The sequence below is a fragment of the Pomacea canaliculata genome, linkage group LG1, assembly GCF_003073045.1.
Source record: "Pomacea canaliculata isolate SZHN2017 linkage group LG1, ASM307304v1, whole genome shotgun sequence".
NCBI lineage: Eukaryota > Metazoa > Mollusca > Gastropoda > Architaenioglossa > Ampullariidae > Pomacea > Pomacea canaliculata.
In genome coordinates, this window is record NC_037590.1 from 35355520 (window position 1) to 35380938 (window position 25419).

Below are 25419 nucleotides of genomic sequence, written 5' to 3' on the forward strand. Positions count from 1 at the left end.
GGTAAACCATGTAGTTTGTTATTTGGAGTTGAAATAAATTGTTTGAAGACACTAGTCCCGTTACTTTTCAGACAGACATCGTATACACAGCCATCGCAGCATCCATACATCGTGTGCGTCCGCATACTGAATGGAACTATATCTTTCCTCTCACATTCCACCGCGTAGACCGAACTGTTAAATTCAAAGCTACACTTAAAACACGCTCGTTCAAACAATGTGATTGATAAAGCATGAAAACAAAGAACCTTGTCTCTGCTGAGTTACTCAAATGACGCGTACCTGGTTCACTTGATTTTCCAGTTACTATCATGTTAAGCATTGATGTTGCCACAGTCTCTTCACATTTATGTCTTGCATGAAATGCTTTGATTCACTAAGATTCTCTAATGTACGATATTTACTTCTACATTTATTCTATATTTACAAGAACAGAGAATTCGCTCTGATTTGAGCTTGTTTCCAAATATGGTGGTGGTGGTGGTGGTGGTGGTGGTGGTGGTGGTGACAAACACTGAAGGAAATGACTGGTGATGAAGATGCGCGCTTTCTGTTTTGTGGGACGACTGCAGACCTGAGCAGACACACACGCGCAGCAAACACACACACACGGATATTTATATATCGCTGAGGTTTTTTTTTTTTTTTTGAAACGTCTTCTACATCTTGCATGACCTCTTGGTTTTGTTCTTCTTGCTGTTTAGTCAGCCTCGAGTTCTCATTCCTTATCATGACGGAGCTTATCATGACGAAAACAGCCATAGAGTACTTTAAACTAACCCACCCCCACAATTACATGCCTGCGTGCAGTCTCAACCAGGCATGTGTTTTTTGAAACAGTTCAATTTGGCAAAGTGGAAGTGCTGTGGGTCTCATGGAAACGGTAAACAACCCACACACGTGCTTTGTACTGTACTGTTGTCCTTTGTGATTGCATATTGATCTCTCTCTCTTTCCTCCTTATCTCTATAGTGATGACAACAGCTGCAGTATACTCCCACTAACACACCCGCCACCCTCGTTTCCCCCGTCCTCTGGTGTGTGGTGTGATACATGTCTGTGGTGGGGGAAGAAGAGTGGGAGGGAGAAAGATGCGGTCACGTGAGACGTATTCCCGATGCAGGATGTCAACTATTAGTTGGAAGAAACTTTAGTTTTCTTAGCTAGTAATATCATTATAAATGCAGATCATGAGATACATTTTCTATGAGATAATTAATTTTCGCTTACGTTACTCATTCTTCTGTTTCACTTACAAAATTTGACAGCACGGTGGAAAAACATCCTTGCTTGCGTCCATAGCATCTGCCACACCCATGCGCTATCAGGCTACCGTAGACCGGTGCTATTTTTAGTTGTTTACTTCGCCAGCGTGTGACGGGGCACATTCTTTGCTCTACGAGTGCGACTGTAACCTTGATTTTGATTGGTGAATAATGTGACCTCGATTTGCCGGTCAGATGCATTTATAATTTATGAACTATGCGTGCGCCGGCTCGCACACGCCTATCTTCCGCGATACACAAAATCACAAAAATCATAACGCAGAATTACAATGAGCTCCTCAAGCTTCAACAGGCTGTAAACAGCTGTGGCTCCAGCGCGCGTGCGTGCGTAAGCATCCAGATTTCCAGGCGCTAGTTGTCTGGCAAATACAGTGTTTTACGAGCATTTTTTTTTTAACTACAAAAGTTCATCTTAGTTCACTTTTGTGCCAGCGGCCGCTATTAAGAAATGCTGTGAAACTAAGCATTTCTCCGCTTGCTTTTGTAAAGTTTATCGCCAGCATCAGAAGCTGCGCAGAACGCACGATTCTAGCCAATCAGAACGCGACACTGTTGAGGTCGTAACTAGGTCATACTTTCTTAGAACAAAATGTGTGTCACTCAGTCATTCGGCGACCAGTCGCTCGCATGGCGAGTAGAGGTGAGGAATACCCCTGCTGCAAGGAATTAGAGTGTATGACAGGGGATACGCCATTCATTACTGGTGAGTGATGAACATCTATAACACATTCGACACGAAAGAACGTAGTTTATTATTATATTTGTCAAGCGGCATTCTAGTCGAGGTCGTGGACTAATCGTTTGGCTTGTTTTTCGATGGGAAGCTACTCTGCGGTCTTGTAATATGTATTCGACCTGATGGTCTCTGTTGTTTACCGGACAGAGATTGTAGAGCCCAACTGAAACACAACTGATACCACTTTCATACAAGACGTTGCTGCTAAGAATGCCTCCACTAGAGATAGCTTGTGAGTTGTGCGACTAAGGGTCATCTGGTGCAGCACCTTTCCAAAGTAGTGAAAAAAATTATATGAAAAATTATTTCATCCTCCTGATATGATATATGTTGAGGAAATCTGTATACGAGTTTAGAAAACTTAGGAGAATATAATTTAGAAATGGAAATCATTTTGTGGGATGCTTAAGAATATACATGTTGCCATGTCAATGGATCAGCGTGTCATCGCGGTCAACTTTTAGTAGCTGAACTTGGATATAGTGTGCAAGTGATAAAGTCAGCGCTACTTCAATGTTCGACTAATTACCGTAATTTAGCAACTGTGCTCAGTTGAGTGTTTTCGTTTTCCAGCAAGCGGCAGAGTGGCCCACTAACAAAGAACAGCGAAAGGGTGCAGATCCGGTGGCGACAGAGTGACGACAGCCAGGTCATTTTTAGCCACCAGCAAGCGCAGCTGTCTTCAAGATTACCCACCGACCATACTGAGAGCTGGGAGGGTTTGTTTCACTGTGGAGAGTCCTACAAGTGGAGAGGAGACCACCCCCACCCTCTAACCCTTTCTGCTGTGCAAATATTATGAGCACTATGGGGAAGGAAGCTAGTCTAGAGGGCTTGGGTAAGTGTTTTGTTACGAACATATTTTATTACTGCACAGTTTCAGTTTTCAAGTGACCCTAGTGCATATGCCTACTAGATAAGCAAGTAAACCCACCCATTTCTTCTTAGAATAAAAATAGAAAAATGACGAGAAATTAGGCATCAGGGACACAGCACTTTGATACAGCTGTCATGTGTTAGTAATTGTTATCATGAGGAACAAAATAATATGAAGGATGAATGGACTTGCCAGCATAACCCAAATTTTAATCTCATATATGAGTCAGGGAGTGAGACCTTAAAGTGCAGTGTGGTGACCAATTTAATGTGTGTGAAAGCAGTCTGTGTAAGAGAGTTCATCATGCACTGTTTTCAGTAAAACTGTTCATAGACTTTCCTTGCATTAGAGATTTTCATTGGAACCCATGTATAAACATGTAAAGATTTTGTGTGTGCAGATTTTATATTGAAAAAGTCCAAATTATAATAGTTCTGTGTAACCACCAAATTCATTTACTCTAAAATAACCCTTATTGTAGTTTTGACAACTGTGTGTAGTTTTTGATCATATGACTTTCATGGCAAACTTCTGTTGTTTCATCCAAGTTAGTAGTAAAATGTGTCACTTGCTATTTGTATGCAAAAATCCCTACTTAGAGAGAAAAAAAAACAACTTTTCTAAACCTTCAACATGCATGCAATAAGTGTGTATTGCAATCTTTCTTTGACTCAACTGCATTTTTCAGAATGTTTTATTTAAGTGTATGTGAGAGAGAGTTTCTCCTTTAAATTATTTATCAGTATTTAACTACTAATTGTCAACATTATAGCTGGTTAAAATTTGTTTAAAGACATTTCACATTCTGCTTTTTTCCTAAGATGTAGAAGAGTAGTTTGGGCACAGTGGGTTATAAAACTACCACTAGATATTTGATTTAACTATTCCCTAAGATATTAAGAATTGACATCCTGGAATATAAAAACATTCTGTTTTAATGGTAGTGTAGATTAAATAGAAAATTTCTGTCCCATACATAGTCATCTATTTCTTAAAATGTCAGGAGGTTAAGTTAGGCAGCATTTAATTCTAGGCTGTCTGAGACAGCAAACCTTCTAGTTCTTCAAACCTCACATTTTCTAGTTCTTCAGTATTTTTCACCATTATCCATTATCTGTACTGTTCTTTTAATGTTTTGTCCACAAATCAAAAAGATATTTTGAAAAGTTTACACATTATTAATCTGTTTGATGTTAAAACATCTCTGAAGTATTGATTATTATAAGCATTTGTTTTTCTAGTAAATATGAAAACTCCAGTATATCACCAATGCCTCTTACAATGTTGTGGCATCTACTCAACATTTTCATACTTATATTTTTGTGAAGAAGCTGTAGTTGCTGAAAGTGAAACATCACAAGGTTTGTGAAGAAAAAGGTCACACACACAGTACTCTATAAGGCCTTAATTTGAATAACTGCTTTGAACACATAGGCATAGGCATCAAATATTGGTGCTGGCACTGTCACCATTAATATGACCCCCAGTGGAAGTGTCAAATTCCGTGTGACAAGTTAGTGATCTACTAATTGCTCTTTCATCACTTAGCAATATACTAGTAAACAATCCTAGTTACTCATCACACTTACATTTCCCCGTCAAACCTCATCATCAGCTGAGGAAAGGAGCGCTACATCCTGAAAGTATAGTTGCACTTCTTAAAGTAGTTTTTAGTGTTAATACCCTCTCATTCTTAGTTATGAACAGGGATGCTATGTTACACTTGTAGTTTGTACCGTGTATCAACCTTCTTTATCTTTTTTGTTTTTGTATGGTCTTTGAGGGTTGGAGAAGTATACAATAATTTATTATAATTTGTAATGAATAAAGCCAGAAACTTTAAAGACAAGGTAGATATCACTATTTTCTGTCATTCCCTTTTTTGATAGCTTGTTGATTTTTTTTTTAAAGGCTACCCAGAGAGCATAATTGAATATTTGAATTTCATTCATTGAAAAGCTTCAATAAACAGAGTACATTATATTCTGTTAATGAAATACAAGCCTTCAAAAATCAGCATGAACTAAAGTAGACCAAAACTTAGTCATTTAAGTCTGTGGATCTGCCCAATTAAATCTTAAGTACTATACACTAGGTGGCCCAGTGGCTGTAGCCTTGGTGACCACACTTCCCATGTATGTTAGTGTTTCATAGCTCGAATTAATGAAAAGGGGTGACTCAGTTACATTTTGTTAATGAGTATAATTTTACATGAAAAATCGCTTCTGTAAATCTTTCTGTATCTTATTACCATCCTTATTTGATATCAATGCTTTGAAAAGTGTGATGATAGTCATCTGTTTAGTGACTCAAGTGCTTATACACAAATTTGTAATCCCTTGCCAGACATAAAAAACCTTATCCTTTTAAAGATCTCTCGTGGGGTAGATTTGCAAAGCCTGTTGTCAAGTACAGAAGTGCAAAGATTGGCATGTAAGCTGGTGGATAGATAGGCTTGAAAAAAATAACAAGAGTATATATGGCGGTAAACATGCTAGAGGGATTAAGCCTTTTGATATCGTAGATCAGTTAGAAGTTAACACTGCATTTCCACTGGATTTCACCATGTACAATATGGAACAAAAGGAAGAATAGAATTTATATGATTTGTTAGAAATTTGCCAAATAGTCAGCTATCATTTTCTTGCTTCGTTTTCCTCATTCTTCTTCTTGTTCTTATCATTTCCCTTCATTTCTTCTACACCTCCGGCTCCTGTTCCCAGGTGTACATTTTACTGCAGCATCTTGCGTCATTTCAGCAAGAGACGGTTTTCTCTCCTTTGTTTGTGGTAACTATGTACACAGGAGTACTTACGTCTCCAGAACAGATACATTAGTCTCCGGCGCATTTCATCCCATCCCATCACCTCGCAAAAACACGTTGCAGTAAAATCCCACCATCGATTAACCCACAAATTTAGACCTATGCTCTTTCCCGCCGCCCACACACTGCGCTCACTCACACATTGTTGATTTCTTGCTGTTTACGCGAAACCTCGGTCGTGCGAGTTGCACGCTGAGCCGACACGGCGCCGGGTTCTGACGTAGATAATTCCATTGACCTAATTTAGGCACGAGCAGGCACGAGCGCTTTTCAACGTTTTAAAAACTAGATTTTTCTCGTCCTCTCCATCCTCCTCCCTGGTCATCTTTAACAACGACAGGGCTGGATGACAAAACAGCGATGTGTAATGTCCTGGACGTGCAGGGCAGTCGGCGGTCTCGTTAACCGCGCGTAACCCGGCCGGCTTGCAGCCGCGCCGCACGACGACGTCATTATTTGCCGCTGCAGTCTGTAACCCGTGCAGGGCCTCGCGGTGCATAGCAGTGGGGCAAAAGTGGGTTAGTGTCACACAATGTGGGTTCCTTTTTGTCTTGTGTCTAGTTCACTTCGGCAGGCAGGCAGCAGAGTCAGGCGAGGCTCAGACCTGGTGGCAGCTCTAGCACGTTGGTAGTGCCGTTAGTCGTTAATTATCGTCTGTCCTCATCTGCCGTCGTTTGTGATCTACGACACATCGTTAAGGTGGAAAAGTGCGCCACAGAGCGGGTCGCGTGTATCGCAGGAGTGGAGTGAATTTTTCTTCTTGTTTTGCAAAGAAATATGGGTTCTTTAAATGAAGAAGGTGAGCACTTCCGATGCAGAACCTGACTTTGCCAGGAAGGTTTTTTGCTCTTAGTCGATATCGGTAAAATGTTAAAAGATGCTGGTACATCTGTGAAGGCTTTCTTTCAAAGTGTCTTGAGTAAATTTATTTGGAGTTTTTCTGTTGACCTACTGCTGTACTAGCTTCTGTAATCTTACCAGATGCCATTTCCATTGTTACCTTATTCATTGCGCTTATGCAGTTGTCTTTACACACCTACGCTGTATATCATCAGCAGATATTCTCATGATGACTAAGCTCATCTGTGCTTATGTATCCTTCATTTGTCCACAAATTTACATCTTGCTGTGATTGTCAGACTACGCCTGAGGAGGGAATACATCATTACAGATTTGTTAGTGTTGTGTGTGTTCATGGAGGATGCAAAAGTAGGGCTGGTTGTTGGCACTTAATGTTGTGTCAGTAGTGTAAACCACAACAAGCAGAAGTGAGGAGAGACTTTGATAATTTAGGTCACAGATAACTGCAACTGACATTTAATATAATAATAATGAGCACTTATATATAGCATATTTCCTCAGCAGGTAGTAAATTCACTTCACCTTGAAGAAGAGAGAAGCACAATAGATTAAATGGAAGGATTAGGATATGATAGCTTTGTGGAGTGAAAGAGCAACAGATGCCCAGACCCTGTTTTTTTTTTTTAATAGTTTAATGTCAGACTTTAATGATTCATATCTGTACTCCATAAAAACACTGTAAAGAGACTACATTATAAAATATATGTATGCCTTCAGCGTTAGAAGAAAAATGTTTAATACAGGAGACTCCTAGTAGCACATACTGCATATTCAGTATGATTTACATGGTATGTTGAAGCAGTCACATGCAGAGCAAAAAGACAGATCAACAAAGGTTTAAAAAAAACCTAGATCCTAGTCAACACCAATCTCTACTGGTCAAAAGAAACTGATGCCACCAAGATGAAAGATGTTTAGCTGCAGATGCAACCCAAAACATCAAAATAAAGCAAGAACAGCACCCGGAATAAGACCTCAAATTAAAAAAAAAAAAAGACAGGAGGGCGTGGGTGTGGGGTAGTTTTTTGATCATAGCCTTATTCCATGTTTATTCTGGTGACATAATGCACATAGTAGTAATACATTATTTCCTAATGAGATTCCCCTATTGTTTTCTTCAGAATTTGATGGTGAAACAGTGCTGTGTCGAGTGTGTGGAGACAAAGCCAGTGGGTTTCATTATGGTGTTCATGCTTGTGAAGGTTGTAAGGTGAGGCATCTATTCTTGTTTATTGGTATGTGTATGTCACTCAAATTATGATAATATTTTTATAGTGAATTTTTTAAGCAGATCTGGCTACATAAGAAATTGTATATCGAGTCAGTCTTTTTCAAAATTTTCAAGTTTTGTGGCCTTAAAATCAAATCTCAATTAACTTTTATGTTACACAAATATGAGAAGTTTAGTTTATAGCAATCATTGTAACTAGAATGTTGTACAGTTAAGTGCAGTAAGCATGCACAGTGTATGTGTTTACTGTGTGTGCATTGAGAGGGGGAAAGTGTGTATGTAGATGAGGATGTATATCTGTGAATATTACTACTTCATTGTAACTTGTATCTTCTTATTTCAGGGCTTCTTCCGTCGTAGCATTCAGCAGAAGATCCAATATAGACCTTGTCTAAAAAATCAACAATGCAATATCATGAGAGTAAACAGAAACCGGTGCCAGTACTGCAGGTACACATGCATGTATTTAGGTTATTGTTGTCATGTGATGTCTTTGTAGAAGGATATCTGTTTGCAGTTTGTCATCTAACACCAGCCCTGACCTAATTGTCTATCCCACAATGGCATCAAAGTTCATGTCGTGACCATGCAGCAGGATATTTCTTAAAACAATGATGTTTGTTGCTTAACAGGATACAAAGGGTTTTTTAAAAATCCCTGTAAATATAATCATTACAAATGTCTTTGTAGCCTGAATGTGGTCATGATAATGATTTATATGTTAGATGAGATTCAGAGTCAAGAGGTCAAACTGCACCACAGAGAAGTTCATATCTTTCCTGGAGATCAGTGTCAGACCACTTAATGGTTCTCACTCTTTACAGCCATCAGTTCAGCCCAGCCTTTTCCTTCCTGTTTAGTCTGCATTAGGTTTAAAGTTTTAAGGGTGTGCAACAAGATAAGACCGGCAAAGCTTACCTCATATTATGTAAAACTTAGCTCCAATTATTTGAGAGCATTCATATTTCCTTTACTTGAGTTTACTTCTATCATGGGATTAAGAACTTTTTAAATGGAGCTTATGGAATGCTTCAGGGTTTTAGAATCTTGGTCTTGTTTCTAAAATTATCTGTAAGTCAAGGTATAACAGAGTGTTATAGCATTGGTTTGGAGCATGTGTGTAGGAGTCTGATTGCAAGTGAAAAAGCAAGTTGCTGTAATAATGTGCTTGCACACACAAGTGCATAAACATGAAAGTAAACACATCACTCATATATCGGATTCAGAATGTACTTGTAATCATAGCCTGCTTATTATCAAGTAGCAACAGTTGAAGTACACATTCTGTGTCTGTCTAAATGACAGCTTGTTCATAATTTGTCAGTATTATTTTGACTAATCACCTCCACATGTGTAATAAAAATGCTGCTCCATTCTTATTTTTCAGATTGAAGAAGTGCATAGCTGTTGGCATGTCACGAGATGGTGAGCAGATTTTAATGTTGCTTTGATGAAAATGCTCTTTTTTGCTTCTGGTGCCATCTTAATAAATGTATTGTTGGTCTACTCATAAAATGCAATAAAACTGTTGAAAGATTTCCTATCAAGATTAACCAGAATTTTTTCCTGTAAAGTTTCTTTCAATCCAAGCAATATTTCCCATGGGTTTCTTTTTAAGTTAAATTGATCAAAGGAGTCTCAATTGCATGGTTAAAAAATTTTGTTTTTGTTTTTGTTCCACACAATTTTTACCCATCATTAACATCACTTTTCTTAGTCCAGTGTAGAAAGTTACTGCTATAGGTTTCTTATTGTCAGTACTTGTCATGACTTATTTCTGATTGGCAGCTGTGAGATTTGGAAGAGTGCCAAAGAAGGAAAAGGCACGGATCATCGAGCAGATGCAGAAGGTGAACTCTCAGTCACAGTCATCAGCTCTGTATACCATGTTACAAAACGAACAGGATGTGGTGCATGCTGTTATCAATGCTCACAGGCAGACCTGTGACCTCACTCTGGTGCGAGTCTGCCAGATGAGAGAGCATGCTCTGCAACTAAGTGACTACATCAACTGTCCTGCCAACATGGTAAGAATAGTTTAAGATAGGAAAAAACACAACTCTATTTTGCTGCTGTTATCTCTTCATTACAGGAGAAAAGTACATTTTTTTCTTTCCTTGTGACCAAATTTATTTTCACTTTCGTTGCATTCACTTCAGCATCAAATTTTTTTAGTTTTCTTAAACTTGATGACAAGTTTTTAATGTGCAGGCATGTCCACTCAACAATTGCCTAGCTCATGACCCGAACGCCAACAAGAGTAGCCTCGATGACTTCTCAGAGAGTTTTTCACCTGCTATTAAATCTGTTGTGGATTTTGCTAAGGGCATCCCAGGCTTCACTTTGCTCAACCAAGATGACCAAGTTACTCTCTTAAAGGTAAGAAAGGGAGGATGCAGTATCAAGCAAGAAAGAATTTCTCTTTCTTGATGAAAACATATTTGTCATCATTTCTCATACTTGTTAGACCAAGACAAATGGATTAGAAATAACAAACAATGTGTACATATCCTAGCCAACTGAACAGACTAAAAAAAAAAAGAATACTGAAAGTCAATATTCTTATACCTTTTTGAAGGTTTTTTTTTTTTATTAAATAAAATGGTTTGTTTTATGTGTGAAGGCTGGAACTTTTGAAGTGTTGTTGGTGCGCCATGCAAGTCTTTTTGACCTGGAGTCCAACACCATGATGTTTACCGGTGGCCGTCTTTTCCGACGACACCCATCAACAGTCAGTCCTTGCTTTACAACTAAGCAGTATTTAACAGCTTAAAAAATGTTAACATGTGGTACAGCACATTACATTACAAATTGCATTTTATGATGTCTGTATGTGAATCCCATATAAGTTTCTGAAGTGTGAGCTGCATTTGCCTCTTTTTTTTTTTATTATCTAATTTAACACTAAAATGAAAGAAAAAGATACTACTGCTAGAGATTTGCAAAAATATGTAATATGTTTGTCTCACTATTTCAAGGACATGGGGAGATTTTTCATTGTCACTTAAACTAAGTGTAATATATATGTCTTTCACAGATGACAACAGGAGCTGGTTTCCTGCTTGACTCCATGTTTGATTTTGCTGAGCGCTTCAATAAGCTTTGTCTCACTGACGAGGAGTTGGCCTTGTTCTCTGCTGTGGTGCTTATGTCACCTGGTATGTTTAATTTGCTAAAACTGTTGATGGTGTTAGGCTTTGCTCAGGAGTGGGTAAAACCAATTGTGTTGTTTACATGCAAGGAGAGTAAGGATGCTTCTTAAAAGTAAAACAAGCTGCAACCCTGCAGCCTAGCTTTAGTTACAAGAACCTAGCTTTACTTTATATGTGCATCATACTACAGTGCTTCCTACAGGATAACCCAGAGATTCATGATAACTGTTGCGTTCAGTAAACAGGAAAAAAAAGTGTTTCCTTTACAGTCCAAAGAGAAGTGTTGAAAATAAGCTTGGTACAAGATAAAAAGCATAAACTAAATTAGTTCCTAATTGCTTTGATAACTGAATATTTAAGATGCTAAATACAGAGGGGTTTTTCTTTCTCCACTTGGTGTTTTATCTTTGTGTTTGCTCCCATGAGAATGGTGTTTGGTGAGCCAATTAATGCACCATGCAAGAGAGAGCTTAATGAATCGCTTATAATCATTAATAATTTGTATCATTCATTGTCTGAACACATTCAGGGATCAGCATAGGTGTGTTTGTCCTTTCCAGACCGTCCAGGACTACGCAGCATGGAGCAAGTCGAGAGAATTCAAAACAAGCTTACAGAAGCTTTGCAGAATATGATAAATCTCAATCACAAGGAGGACTCAACCCTTTTTGCCAAACTATTGATGAAGACTACAGACCTGCGCACCCTGAACACACTTCACTCTGAACGATCTATTGGTGGGCATGCTGCAGGGTTTTTGAAATTTATGATTATGAAGCCAACTGTATTTTCATCTTCTAGGATAGAAAATCTATACTTCTAGCAGAAAAAGCAACACTTTTTTATGCATTCTACTTTCTGAAGCCTTCCTTTCAAAAGATCAAGTCAAAGTCAAATATTTAACACATCAAGAATAATTTTATAGACAAAGTACACCTTGCTCAGGATCAATTACTCTAGCACAGTGGTGCCCAACCTTTTCTTACCCGAGGGCCTCACTGGACATGATATAAAATCTTGTGGGCCAGAACATGGCAGTTTTGCCAAAATCATGGCAATTATGTTGTGTCTGGTTAAAATGAGCAGGTCAGATGTGGCCCATGGGCCGTAGGTTGGGCACCTCTACTCTAGCACATACATTATTTTGTTTCATTGTCTGTTTGAGCAGCTCAGAACAGCAGTAGCACACAGTTTGAGCCACGTGAGTGCCACAACACAGAAGAATCAGACATGGAGTTTCAGGATTCCATCAGTACTGTGTAAGTTTGTTTTGCGAATAATCCACTATGTGGGTTTAAAAAAAAGACTTTTGCCTGATTTTACATATTACTTTTTTCCCTCAACAAGTCATTTTTTAAAATTTAAGGACAAACTCCACTATTTTTGTCCATTTAAAAAAAACAACATACTTCTATCATGCCACTTCTTCATAATTTTGTTTGCTTGTTAATGCATACAGACTTGAGGCAACAGCATATGTATGACCTTGTCAGTAGTGAGTGGATGCATGTTCTTTATCAAACTAAAGACTATTGAAATAGAGTAGATCCAGAGACCAAATTGTGTAGAATATTTATTACAAATACACAAACAAGGCTGTATGCTCAGGACATGCAAACACTCTTAATTCAGGTCTGGACGGTCTTCTCCAACTCCTTCTGAAGCATCCAACATGACCATCACATCTGGCTCTTTTAGTGATACTTGCTCCCTAGAAAGTGGAGGTTTGTCAGTTATGCCTCACCGCATCCCCCTTGAAGCTGCTAGTCATCAGCAGGTATGTGTACATTTCAGACACCTCTGCTGTCACTTTATCTTGTTTGTCAAATAATGATTTTTTTTTTATCATTTTCTTTTTTCACATAGTGTGACTAAGACAGTTGCTGGTTATTTTATTAAATTGGTAGGCTGGCATCACTGGAAAAGCAAATAAGGAGAATTTAGACATTTTTACCATTTATTGACTTATTTTACTTGTGTACAGTGCTGAAATTTCAGTTAAATTGAATCTAATATTGGTCTTGTTTAAGGTGGTACTGCGCACACCATACGGCACATTTTATCGAGAGGAGACGAGTGGATTTTATGGACTTGTTCCTGAGCAGCCCCGACGTCGGTGCAACACACTTGATCGCGACACGCTTAGCCGCCCAAGACTTCACACCATTGATGAAGGCAATCGTCGTCGCTACACATTGGACCGTGAATACATCAACAAAATGGTTAACCGATTGAGTGATAGGCTGGAAAAGAGGACGGCTATCAGAGGGGACAGCATTCCACCCTCTATTTCATCCAGTGCAGCATCTAGTCCCATTCCTGAGGAGTATGGGGCCCAAGGTGGTGCTGACTTTGTTCCCATCTCCACAGCAGAGCAGACTGTAACAGGCTCTCGGTCATCCCCCATTATTCATCCAGAAGCTCTGATGGCGCAAGCTTATGGATCATCCCCAGCTTCCCCTCGGCCACGATCTGGATCATTTGGCACTGATGAGTACCAGCGAAGACGCTGTTACAGCCTCCATTTGAACAGTGAGGGACGTGCATCCCGTGTTCCCATGCACCAAAAGATGATGACAGAAAGAGATCAGGTGTCACCAGAATCCCATCAATATCTGTCAGCTGAACAGCGCAGGGGAAGCGTTGGTGCTGCCTGTGGACTGCATGCCCGAAAGAGATCACTGCTGGTTGATAGGCCACCTTCTTATGTTGGGCACTCAGCTGACAGCCTAAGACATGAGCCTGCAGACAGCCGCATTCGAGGCTCAGCCCCTAGTCTGAAGGTGAGAGTAATGATGTTAACAAACTGTTTAATCTTTCTTCACCAGCATCTGGTTGCTTAAGCTGGATATCTATTGAGGTGATGGTGCTGATATACTGATGTTTAAATTTTTTTTTCTTAAACTGTCCATGCTAATGGCTTCATTTGGAAAGAAATTATTTCTCAATCTGTTACCATCTCATTTCTAACTAGCCACCATGACTTTATGCTTTGAGTAGCAGAAACAATGCAACAGTAATTCAAACTGTTTAATCTAATATAGATGCATTGCAGTTGTACTTTACATAACAATGATTAGCAGTATTCCTGCTTCCCAGCCACCCTGCAGCTTGCATAGATCTCTGCAAAATAAATCCACTGGGAAAGAAAAGGTTATGCTTATATATATATAACTGACATGTGATGTTCATAACTAATATTGGAGTTTCTTTTCTCTTTTGGACAGCATCTCATTCCAGATGCCTCACTATATGGACTGCCAATGGTTCCTCAGTCAACTAGCCCAGTTCTGCTTTCTCGACGAAGCATGCTGCCTCCTTCCTCCCTTGGAATTAGCCCTCCTCCTTTCATGTCTCCTTTGAATGATAAGACTGTTCATCCCTTTGAAGCTCCACCCTCAGCCTTGGGCAAGATTGGGGAGCACAACTCTGTCTCTTCCACTGTCACAAGTGTTGCCAGTAAAGAGGGATGCTTGGGATTGTCAGCTGACTTGCGTCTGGGATCTTCAACTGACTTGCGCGTGCCCAGCAATCCCAGCTCCCGCAGTACATCCAGAGGTGGCTCACCGCAGCAGGACATTGAGTCTCCAAATGAAACTTTTGGCCACAAAAAGTTTGACAAATTCAGGAAAGAGAAACCTCAGATTGTAGGTGATGAAGGAGGGGCTCCTGCCAAAGAGAATGTGGACAATGGTCTCAAGGGCAGTGAGGGTGCCTCCAAGGACAGTGACAATGACAGCAACATCCTGGACCAACAGGCTTACACAATGAAGACTCCCTCCGTAACACCGCCATGTTCCTCGAGCAGTGAAAGTTCCTTCTCTGAAAGCAAAGCCAAGCGTTCAGCCAAGGAGGCACATCCCAATCTCCTGGCCCATCTGAATTCGCCTGCACAGGTGTCAGCAAAGCAGAAGCAGCATCCAGCCACTTCAGGATTGACGTCTGCAGCCACCGGTTTCCCGTGGCAGCAACAAGGCCAGCAACCCCATTTCTTTGGGAAGGATAACTCAAGCAATGTGCATGGCTCTCTTCAGTCATCTGCAATCGCTGCAGCTTTAGCTGCAAACCCTCAGCTGCTGGCAGGGGAGAGTAAAGTGGAACCCAAGAAGACAAGTAGTATGGCAGATGCAAGCAACAAGGAACAGTTCCATGCTGTAGCTGTCTCCCATCTTAAAGACAAACTAATGCGCAAATTTGATAGCATGGAGAACCTTCACAAGATGGCAGGTGCAAACAATTCACCTTTGGCTACTTCCACAGCTATGTCCTCTAAACTTGGTGAGTTCCATTCTTGTATACTTCCATACATGAACTTTTGACTTGGGTGGCAAGGTAGTCAAATGTCTGTTTTCAAACTGAGAAATTTTATAAATTTCATTCATGAAATTCATGACTTTCTGATATCGTAGCCACTTATGATGACAGTCCCACTTTGTCCCCCAGATACTGATGGTGAGATGCCATGCCATGACAGCCCTGCAGATTCTTCATCCACTTCATGCCAAACTTTGACCAAGTCAGTCTTGGCGTTGCCGTCAACGAGCTCTCTGTCACAGAATGTCCCTATGCTGCTGCCACCAAGCCTGCACTCGTACCATCCCTTGCTCAGTTCTCATTATCCTAACATGCAAGGCCTGTGCATGCCATCCTCAACCACAAGTTCACAGCATTTGCCTGGACTCCAGCAGTTCGCGCATATGTTTGCAGCATCGGGTATGCTCCCCACCACAGGCATTTCTTCTTTTCCCCCAACCTGTCTCTCTAGTCACACCACCACAGCCTCCATAGCTATGACATCTGCAGAGCGGAGGTAAATATTTTGTTATTTGCATGCATGTACATATGCACATGTAAGTGTGTATGTTTGTTGCTTATTATATGACAGGAATTGAATTGAAGCCTTGGACTTCCTTACTAAATATTTTTTTATGGGGTTTTTTTCATACTAAAGGTAATACATCACTTAATTAGTAGAGAAGGTAACTTTGCACTCCTTGGTCAGTCTAAAAGTTATTGATGCATATTTGTGATAACAAAGGTCTCCAATATTTTTTTAAATATAGTCTTGCTGGTGCATGTTACAGGTCAGAAAATGCAGTCCCACTAAACCTGACATCAAAAATGGAGAACAATGCTTTGCAAGCATCTCCCTCGTCCATTCCAGTCAGTGTTATCAGCGAAACCAGTGTAAAGTCAGAAGTGTAACAGCATGAAAATTTGCTGTAGACAGGGACAGTGCACTTACCTGTTGAGATCACAAACTGTGATTTGCGAATATGATGAACATCACTACACAGTTTGGTTTTCTTTCTTTTTTTTTTTCTTTCTTATTTTGAAATGGTGGAGGGGGAGTGGGAATGCTCAGACCAGAAAAGAGCATATTTCTGGACCTACCATCCCCTCCAATTACTGTTCATGAAGAAAACTACCAAATCTTACATCAGGGCTGTCTAAAGTGTCTACAGCTAGCATTCCAGAACTGTTTGCAAGACTGTATTTATGTGCATTGTTGTTTTGTTGTTCCCAGGCAAGCTTTGTTTGCTGGTCTCATTCATCTTGGCGTGCTGAAAGGTTTCAAGAAACAGCCAAGAGTTTTATTTTTCTCAAAGAGTCCTTGTTGACCCTTGTTTGTTTTTATTATCACTGTACATTCTTGTAATTTCTCACCCAGGATGTTAGGGTTGAAGTGTGAATGTTGATAATTATAAAAGAGGTTACAGTCTGTCTTCTTAATGATTGGCATATTTCACTTTCATTTGATGAGTTTTGTGGAATAAAGGAATATGATACATGATATTTAAAAAGAGATAAAAAGCAATGATAAATTTCTCCCACTAACATAGCTAATTGATTAAAGTAGAGAAGATAAATCATTTCTGCATGAAGCTTTTAAGCAGGAAGCATACTCACCTAAAGTTTTATTAACTGCTAAATTACCATTATGCTGATCACTTGTCTAACTGTGACTGTGAGAACAGTATACAGCATACTTTTGCAAATACCCAAATAGAAATTTCACTGGTGTGTAAATTTTTCATTTACATTGTTAACAGAATTCCTTCTCTGCATAAATGAAAACAATGCAAAGAAGAGCCAATATGATTTATTAATGTTAACATTCACATTTCCCACAAATGTGTTAAAATCTACACACTAGGGATTATCCATGTATCCATGTTTTGAAACAGGCTAAAAAAAAAAGAATAAAACATAAAATTCAGTAAACTAGAAGGATATTAAGATAATTTGAAAAGTTGTGTTGTCTTAAATTTCAGTGTTCTTATCCTGAACCCATTTCCCTACTTTCCTCTGAGTTTTGTGCATTTTTCTGCATTTAAAAAATGTAATACAAAAAGTAATATATTCAAAGAAATAATGTTAATTTAGTTTTCATTATTTCTTTTGTGTGGTGCCATACTGTGGCTGTGAGATGTTCTAAAGTGTTTTTCTGCCTCCACCTGTCAGAGAGCAAGCAAGATAGGAGGGACAGGAGAGAGAGGCATGGTGTGCATGAACGCCAGAGAAAGCACACGTGTACTGTTGCTGCTGCCTAGAACATTGTATGTTTACAAAAAGTAAATAGTGCAGCACATGGAATGATTAAAAAAAAATTATTTGCTGTCGAGTGTACTACACTGAACACATCAGAGAAGTGTAGCAACAGCTGTTCTGAAAAGCTGATCACTTGAATGGATCTGTAAGATCTGTCTGACACTGGTCATGTGGCTTGATCATATTGGCGTAAGTTCTGGCATATGCTGCAGAACGATCTTTGGGGACAACAGTGTGCTGAAACTCAATATCAAAGTTTGGAAGTGGTATTTTTATGTCTAAAGACAGCATATTGACTGAATATGATGAAAATGTTATTTATGATAGACAATGAAAATTAGTTACATTTAAAACAGTTGTTTGTGTTCATGTGGTTTTAATATATGTGTTATTTATCTGTTAAGTGGTATAATCTTTAATCGCTGATGTTCATTTGTATGTCAAGATACAAAACTGTTTAAGAACTTGGCAGTTTAATCTTAAAAGTGGGAGATGGTAAAGGTTTCCCATGGAGTTTTTGCTAGACAAAAAGTTTGTACTTTCTCGATTTTGAATGACTTTTGAGCATTGTTTTTTTTATGTGTTGTTCAGATGAAAAAGCAGATATCTCATTTAGACCTTTATGTGTATTTATTTTATTTATTTATGTTTTAAAGGCAGCTGACTTTAAATTAATAAATATTGTCTTTGACCAAATGCATACTAAACAAATCTAAGCAGAACGTATATGTTGTGGTTTTAGATAGCAAGTACACAAATTATACATCTGTAGTCTTTTTAAAGTCTTTTCTTACAGGTTATTTTTCTTCAGACAGGTCAATCGGAAGGGCTACTTGCCTATTGTGTCTCTCTATGAGAGGATCCTGAAATGTGGGAACAGAGATAATAGCCAGCTTACATAGGATGAGCCGTCATGGCATATTAAGCTTTTCAATAGCAGAGTATGGATATAAGTTGTGGTGAGGGCTGGAGAGGGTTTATCCTCCAATAAGCCCTCATTTGGTCTGTATTAAGATTGCCACCGGTCACTGATGGTTGATCTGTTCTTTTTGGTCTGCTGTGATGGTTTCCATTCTCTAAGACGACGGTTTATGCGTTCTTCTCCTGGTGCTGGCCATGTTTGCATTAGTCTGAAGGTCGACCTTTGCTCACATAATGTGACATGATTTGTTGTCATGTGATCTTTGATGAAATCTAGTGTACTCGTATGTGATCATCATTATATTTTCCATGTGTGTGAGTGAGAGAGAGCATGTAATTTTTTTCCAGTCTGTTTTTCCCAGCGTCATGGATGGCCATTTTGTTTGCAAACACCTGTCTTCACCTGTTTTCAATCACAACCAACCTCTAAGTTTTCAGTCGACTTGATTCCATTGCTTTCAGACACACATCACCTCTGCCCTCTCACACCCTCCCGTCTACATTTAATTATGCAAGCTTGCATTTTCCCTTTAATTTATTGCGCATGTAACAGAAAGTATGGTCAGATGCCATTGTTGCGTCTTTTTTTTTTTAATTGCTGCGTACCTGTTGGAAAGGTATTCAAGCTGTACATGCAGAAAATTCACTTGGCGAATGTTATAATTTTTGACTTATTTATTCTGTGCATGCATGCGTGTGTGACGAACTGGGTTGTCAGGGTTGGTTCTGTCACGTGATGTATATCACGCAGGTGAATCTGAGTTGGAGTACATCGCGTTTACGAATCCTAGAGGAATGGGCGGGAGGGGTATAGAGTCGGGATTCATTGTTATCTTGAATCTCTCAATGTCTCACGACTGTCTCACTTCACCACCACCAACCCCCTCAACTCGCATCCTTCTCTTCCCGCTCTGTGGGAGAAGGAAGGAGACTGCCTGCTGGATTCGTACAGTGAGTGTACAACATCCCCAATGACTGAACTGCCTGCAATGAATGAAGTTGTCTTTTTGTTTTTTTGGGAAATGTAGGTTTTGTCTACGTTCAGTACACAGTGAATTGTGTTGTGGAATTTTGTTTGATTGTGATTCCTTCCTGGTGAGGTTTCTTAATGCCTTAATGGTGTGGTAATAAATGTTATAAAGACGACCGTTGATTTTTTTTGGTTTTTGACTTGCTGTATATGTGTGTGTGAGTGAGTGTTTTGAGAGAGAATAAGAAGAGTGGGATGAATAAATAATGTGTAAAGAAAGCGAAAGCGATATGTGCATTTACACCCATAGCAATCTACTATTGCAGTTTGATGTTTGCTCAGTCGACACAGCAATGGGAGTGGTCAGGTGTGAAATAATACAAAGGAGAGGGCGCAGCTCACCAAAAAGTAGCTGAGCGATTGTAAATCCTGAAGGCGCTACAAACATCAGGACAGTTCTCAAGATGCAAACCTGATCATCTGGTGTGAGTTTCCTGTTTGTGGGATGGAGACATCGAGATGTGTGTACACTGTGCCTGCTACAAACCTATCGACTTGTATTTATTGATTTGTCGGCAAGTTCTAAAGAGACGACAAGTGTTCAGAAAGAACTTGATACCTGGAAACGGTTATCTACAAAGTGGCAATGATCGGAAGCAAAACAAGCGTGTACTGACAGTTCATTTTTTTCATTGAAGAGCAATTAGTGTTTAATCACAGGAAATTATATGTTCGCGAAGCGCAAGTACTGGCAATGAGAATGGTTTACAGATAATGTTAATGTTTCAAGTGAAAGGAAATTTTTAATCCAGAAACACCTCTTTACCTTCTGGCGCCAGAGAAGCACATTTCTTCCCCTTTCCCTTCCTTTACCACTGATAATAAGTACATTGTACTGTGTTTGCTCATACAAAAAGTAGCTTCCTTTACATGGAGCTCAGCGACATTGCATGTTTAAGCAAGCAAATTCAATAGTGTGACCTTTTACACATGGCTGATGGCGACCTACCTACATACGTACACACGGGGTCGATTGACAGACGATAAGATGATAACAAACAGGCTGACAGGAGTTCAGACTTATTCAACAATAACAGGTTGAGAGAAATCCAGACAACAGCAGGCTGACAGAAGTGTAAACTTGCAAGACGATGACGGCAGAAAGATGGAGTTCATGAAGACTGAGTGCACAAATGTCAGGCGCAGGACGAGAGCGGCAAAGCCACGACCAGCAGAACCTATAATGACCCGCATTTCCCCCCCCACGGTATGGCGGTGAGTCACTGCAGACACGAATGAATGTTACGGGCAACTGACATTCAGAAATGGGTTAAAAAAAAATGATTACGGCTAGAAAGAAAAAAAAAAAAAGAAAATCGTCCGCGTAATGTCGTAATACAAAACTTTCTGCAGTGAAATCCTCGTGACATCAGATGTGTGTGAGCGCACGTGCACGTTTACTTGTGTGCTTTAATTACAGTTTGTTTTGCACGCAAGCAGCAACGACGACGATGGACACATAGAAGTGAAGTTTGTGAAGAATGAACTATGCAGAACTTCTTGACAGCCAGGATGTACAACTGTATGTATGGTTCATCTGTGAACACTTTGAAAAAAAAAATGTCAGTGCGAACAGATTATTAGTATGCTGATAGATATATGTAATGTCAGCTTTTGCCGACTGAAAACCCGAGACCTCACCACTCTAAGATGACCTGTTGAGTCATTTTCTGCGTCACACAAAAGAAAAAAAAAGGTAAATCAACAAACAAACAAAAGTACAGTTAACTTTGCACACACGTGCACGGACACACACAGGTGCACGCACAGCTGTGTACACAGTACACGATTTGCATACGGGTAATGCGCGCACTTTCCATGATCAATACTCCTATGTCGTCACCTCAACCTCCAGTCGCCGTCAGACTAACGACACGAGCGCTGTGACCTGTCGAGCAGACGCCTTTAAACGGGTAGATGAAGAAAAAGCCGGGTGTGTCGATTCGTGAACGGAGTCCCACCCCCCGACAAAAGGCTGCCGCTTGGCCTCACTGACCTACTTCGGGGACTTGTTTGTCGTGCGCACACTAACCGACTAACCTTGATTTCGCTGCGCATGCGCACAGCGTATTTTTCTGTCGAAGACGTCTCTCGGCGTAGTTATTTCCCAATCAACTTTCTCCCAAATAATTGCAGAATTCGGATGGAGATCAATGAATTGAAAATCGATAAAAAGTATTGTTCTCTTTTTTTTTGAAAAAAATGACCGCGGCGAAACACACCGAGCGGCGTGGTGACGTAATACCGGCGAGGGGAGCCATTGGGTAAATTTGGAATGTAGGGCGCTGGGAGTGTGGATTACTTCAATGGCGCGATGGCGCTCTGGGTCGGCGTGCCCTCCTTGGGGCTCTGGTCGGGATGGGAGAAATGTATTTTCGAGCAAGAAAAACAAACGGTCGCTCGATCGTGTTTGCGAGGGTCTGTAGCACGCTCGCACTGGCAGTGATAACCCCTTCCCTCCTGCTACCACCACCGCTACCACTACCACCTCTCTGTTAACCGCTCTCTCTCTCTCGCTCTGTCTTGCATGTTCACACATACTTAAAGTGCTGGAAATCCCACGTTCATAACATATTCCGTCACAGAAGGCAATCCGCGATCAACTCCTGGGGTGGGCGACTGGTTGGGATGCGTGAGAGTATGTATTGTGAGGCGTGCAATGATGCAAGAAGTGCGCACGTGGCTGCGGAAAATAACCGGGAGGCAGCTTGTTTTGAGTGAATACATCATACCATGTGGGGTGAGAAGCGACTTGCTCATGTGAGCTTGTAAACAAAATTTCAACCCGCGGGTTAGCGAGTATAGTAAAAACCTCACAGTGCCGACATTAATGCGACGGGTGAACAAGACAGACTTACAGATTAAGAGCGGCTAAATGACAACATCAAAGCTTTATCTACCCCCAGATTTGTTGCAGTAGCTGGCCATGACATCACTGAGTATGAAGTAGATGTACAGCTGCATGGGACAGGCACTTGGTTTATTGGACCGGAAAGGTTTCCAACAAGAGGTGATTTCGAACTTGGGTGTTGTAGGGGGGAAGATGGGAAGGAAACCGGTCAGAGTACTCGACATCCGACGGCCAGCCCCACGTACAGAGAGAAACGAGATCCGAACCCCCAATTGGCTGCGAATGATTTGCCCACTAAGTGAAAAGGTATGCAGAGTCGAGGTAGCAAAAATAAAATACCAGCTGGCAGATAGCTAACATGATCTGTTCTAGTGAAAACTGTTCAGACTGTTCATACAGTGCTAAAAGTATGGCGATGATGACTATACAATATGGCTTTTTTGTCTACTTCTGTCCACAACCAGGGGCGGCCCTGGGCAGAGAAAGAATCGGTGGCCTATTCACCCGCCAATGTCAATAAAACCAAGTGGCGGCCCATGATATTCTTATTACAGCAGAATGTTATAATACTACATATAGCTTACTGCTAGCAACAGCAGTAAATACAGCGGACTAATTAACAAGAAAAACAATGTTTTCTTTGGCCACATTGCCGTCATCTGTGTCGTTATTTTCTCTTTCTGTTTTATATTCAATATTTAATTGACTTGGCTGCCCTGGGATGTGGCGGCCCTGTGTAGGTGCACAGCTTTCACCTGCCGCAACAAACACCTCACACACCCAGACCGTTAATTCCACTCACCATTAATCATCCCACCACAGGGACGATTGTCACAGGGACAATCACTTTTACTCGCATGTACACAGAAACTAGGCAATTTGTTAGTCCTGCTCAAGAGTGCTGTGGCAGTTAGTAACAAGGACCTAAATGCACTCTTCTTGGCAACCAACTGTTTGTATCTACAGCCAGAAGGTAGCATTTGGAAATGGGGATGAAGGGTGAGAGGGTCTGTGATGTTGTTGACGGCTTTTAACCCTACGGCTGTAGGTGTAAAGATCAGCTAGTGGTCTTTGTGGAAAGCAAATCTTGCTGGCAGACTTGACCACCCTCATCAAAAAATCTTTATCTTTGATGGAGAGAATATATGAGATATGTCCGTGGTGAAAATACTTCCGATCAGGCCACAGGGCCACCGACACCGAAATTTCTCAACTTCCGTTGCAGGAGCAGGAGCTGATCTGGAAACGATGATAATGTTTCTCCTGGAAGAATAGTTTCTTTCTAGGACCTGGACCCTGCAGAGGCATCTACAACTTTTCACCTGTTCTACTCTCTCACTGCTAAAGATCACATATGTATGTACAGGTTAATGTCCTCTTCTATCAAGGGCCTGTTCTTTATGGTTTTTTTTTAAGGACCAGACAACCTTCTCCAAAACACCTAGTTTCTTAACCTGAATGAAATAGCTCTCCAGTAAACCCTCGTCCTTGAGCCAAGCAACCAACGCAATATCGTTTGTAGACTTCATCAATTGATCACGATGATGACGACAACAACAATGGTGATTGATGGTTCCTAAACCGCAGTCTGCAGTTCCAGGACACCCGGAAAAACCTTTCAGGAGTGGTTCTACGAGCGCATTTGCTGCCATTCAGAGTTACATTAACAAAAAATCGTTCATGGTCACCCATGTCAAAATGCAAACAAACGCTGGAGGCTGTCGGCAGCAAAACATTTTCACTCGATTAGTCCTCGGGGAATTCGATCACCGATCTCTGCCACTGACGTAGACAAATGTCAGAAGTACCGATGCCGGCTTGAAAGACCCTGACGACACACGAGCCCAGATTTTTGCGACCTCCAGGTCTCGAGCCAGTCTCTCCTCCTGCTCCTCCACCCCACTTTTTCTTCCCCTCCCCTACCCTCACCCCTAAACGCATTTTTCTTCCGCCATCGTGCGTGCAATCGCTCAGATGTCAAACGATGTTGTCTCCTCTTCCGATCCAGCCTGCTCTTTATTTTACAAAACATTTATTTCATTTGTCATTTATTTCGAGGCACAAAGACAACAAAAGGCAAACAAACATTGTTTTATACCTTGGTTCGTCTGCTGCTGACCAACTTTAAAAACCAGCGACTGGCATTAAAAGAGCTTGCGTCATCGACTGGGGCGAGGAGGAAAACAACAAGCGACACATAATCACGTGACCCGCCAGACCTCCACTGTGCCCTCGCCGCGGCCTTTTCTTGTGCGCGAGCCGATGACGCACGTGCGTTGCTGTTTACGTCATCGTCAGGGTCCAGAATAGATGTCGCTGGCGAATCGATTTTTGAATGCCCCGAAGCATCCTACCACTCGACCGTTTGGCCGTTTCCACAAGGAAGCTGGCGCAGTAAGCATGGACACTGTGTCAACATGAAACCAAGATCAGGTCCTCTTGTGACCTTTGACCTTTAGCTGGCTCATCTGTGGCACAAACAATCTTTATTCAAGGACTTTCTGGCATCGAACTGAACACAAAAACAAAGCTGAACATTTCAAACAAAAAAATCGAACTGTGATGCTATGATATCTGATGATGACGATTTCTTGTTTATTTTACAGTCTATTCTATCTATCTTTTCCGTTTTGGTCAGTATTCTGTTTCTCTTGCGTGTACTCGCCCTTTCCTTCTATCTTTCCTGTGGATGGTTTTTCTCCATTGCTTTCGGGGATATTCGCGCAGGCACGACTACACAAGCACAATGTACAGTATGCAAACACACAGAAAAACCCTCTGACAAAGGTTTTTTATTATTTTCTTAAAGGCTGTCCTTAGACGTATGTAAATATTTTTCCATCAAAGTCCGGGGTGGGTAGCGGATGTTGACAGAAAAGGAGGAATAACGGAGATTTTAGAGGAGGCGACACGTGCACAAAACAGGACTCGGAGGGGACAAGAGAATGCGTGTAGAGGGATGACATAGCATTTACATATTTACAACAGAAAAACAGCATTAAACCTTCATAATGCCTCCCTGGGCTGTGTCCATAGCTAGACCAGCATGAACACTCTATGAACACACTATGAACACTCTATGAACACACTATGAACAC

At 40.7% G+C, this 25419-nt stretch overlaps 1 protein-coding gene across 2 annotated transcripts; it reads left to right on the forward strand.

The window, feature by feature from the left end:
* The first annotated feature begins 1537 nt into the window (after positions 1-1537).
* On the forward strand, positions 1538-19588 carry LOC112563887. Of its 2 annotated transcripts, XM_025238329.1 has the most exons (16): positions 1538-1989; positions 2596-2860; positions 7706-7794; positions 8159-8265; positions 9203-9240; positions 9604-9842; positions 10027-10194; positions 10439-10546; positions 10853-10973; positions 11528-11704; positions 12136-12226; positions 12600-12744; positions 12998-13750; positions 14195-15245; positions 15411-15777; positions 16052-19588. In XM_025238329.1, exons 2-16 carry the CDS (start codon positions 2821-2823, stop codon positions 16170-16172), a joined length of 3615 nt encoding a protein of 1204 aa, XP_025094114.1. In that variant the 5' UTR covers positions 1538-1989; positions 2596-2820; the 3' UTR covers positions 16173-19588. The 2 variants fall into 2 exon arrangements, with proteins under 2 accessions (XP_025094114.1, XP_025094124.1); XM_025238339.1 differs by lacking the exons at positions 1538-1989; positions 2596-2860 and adding an exon at positions 5883-6522.
* The last annotated feature ends 5831 nt before the right edge of the window (positions 19589-25419 follow it).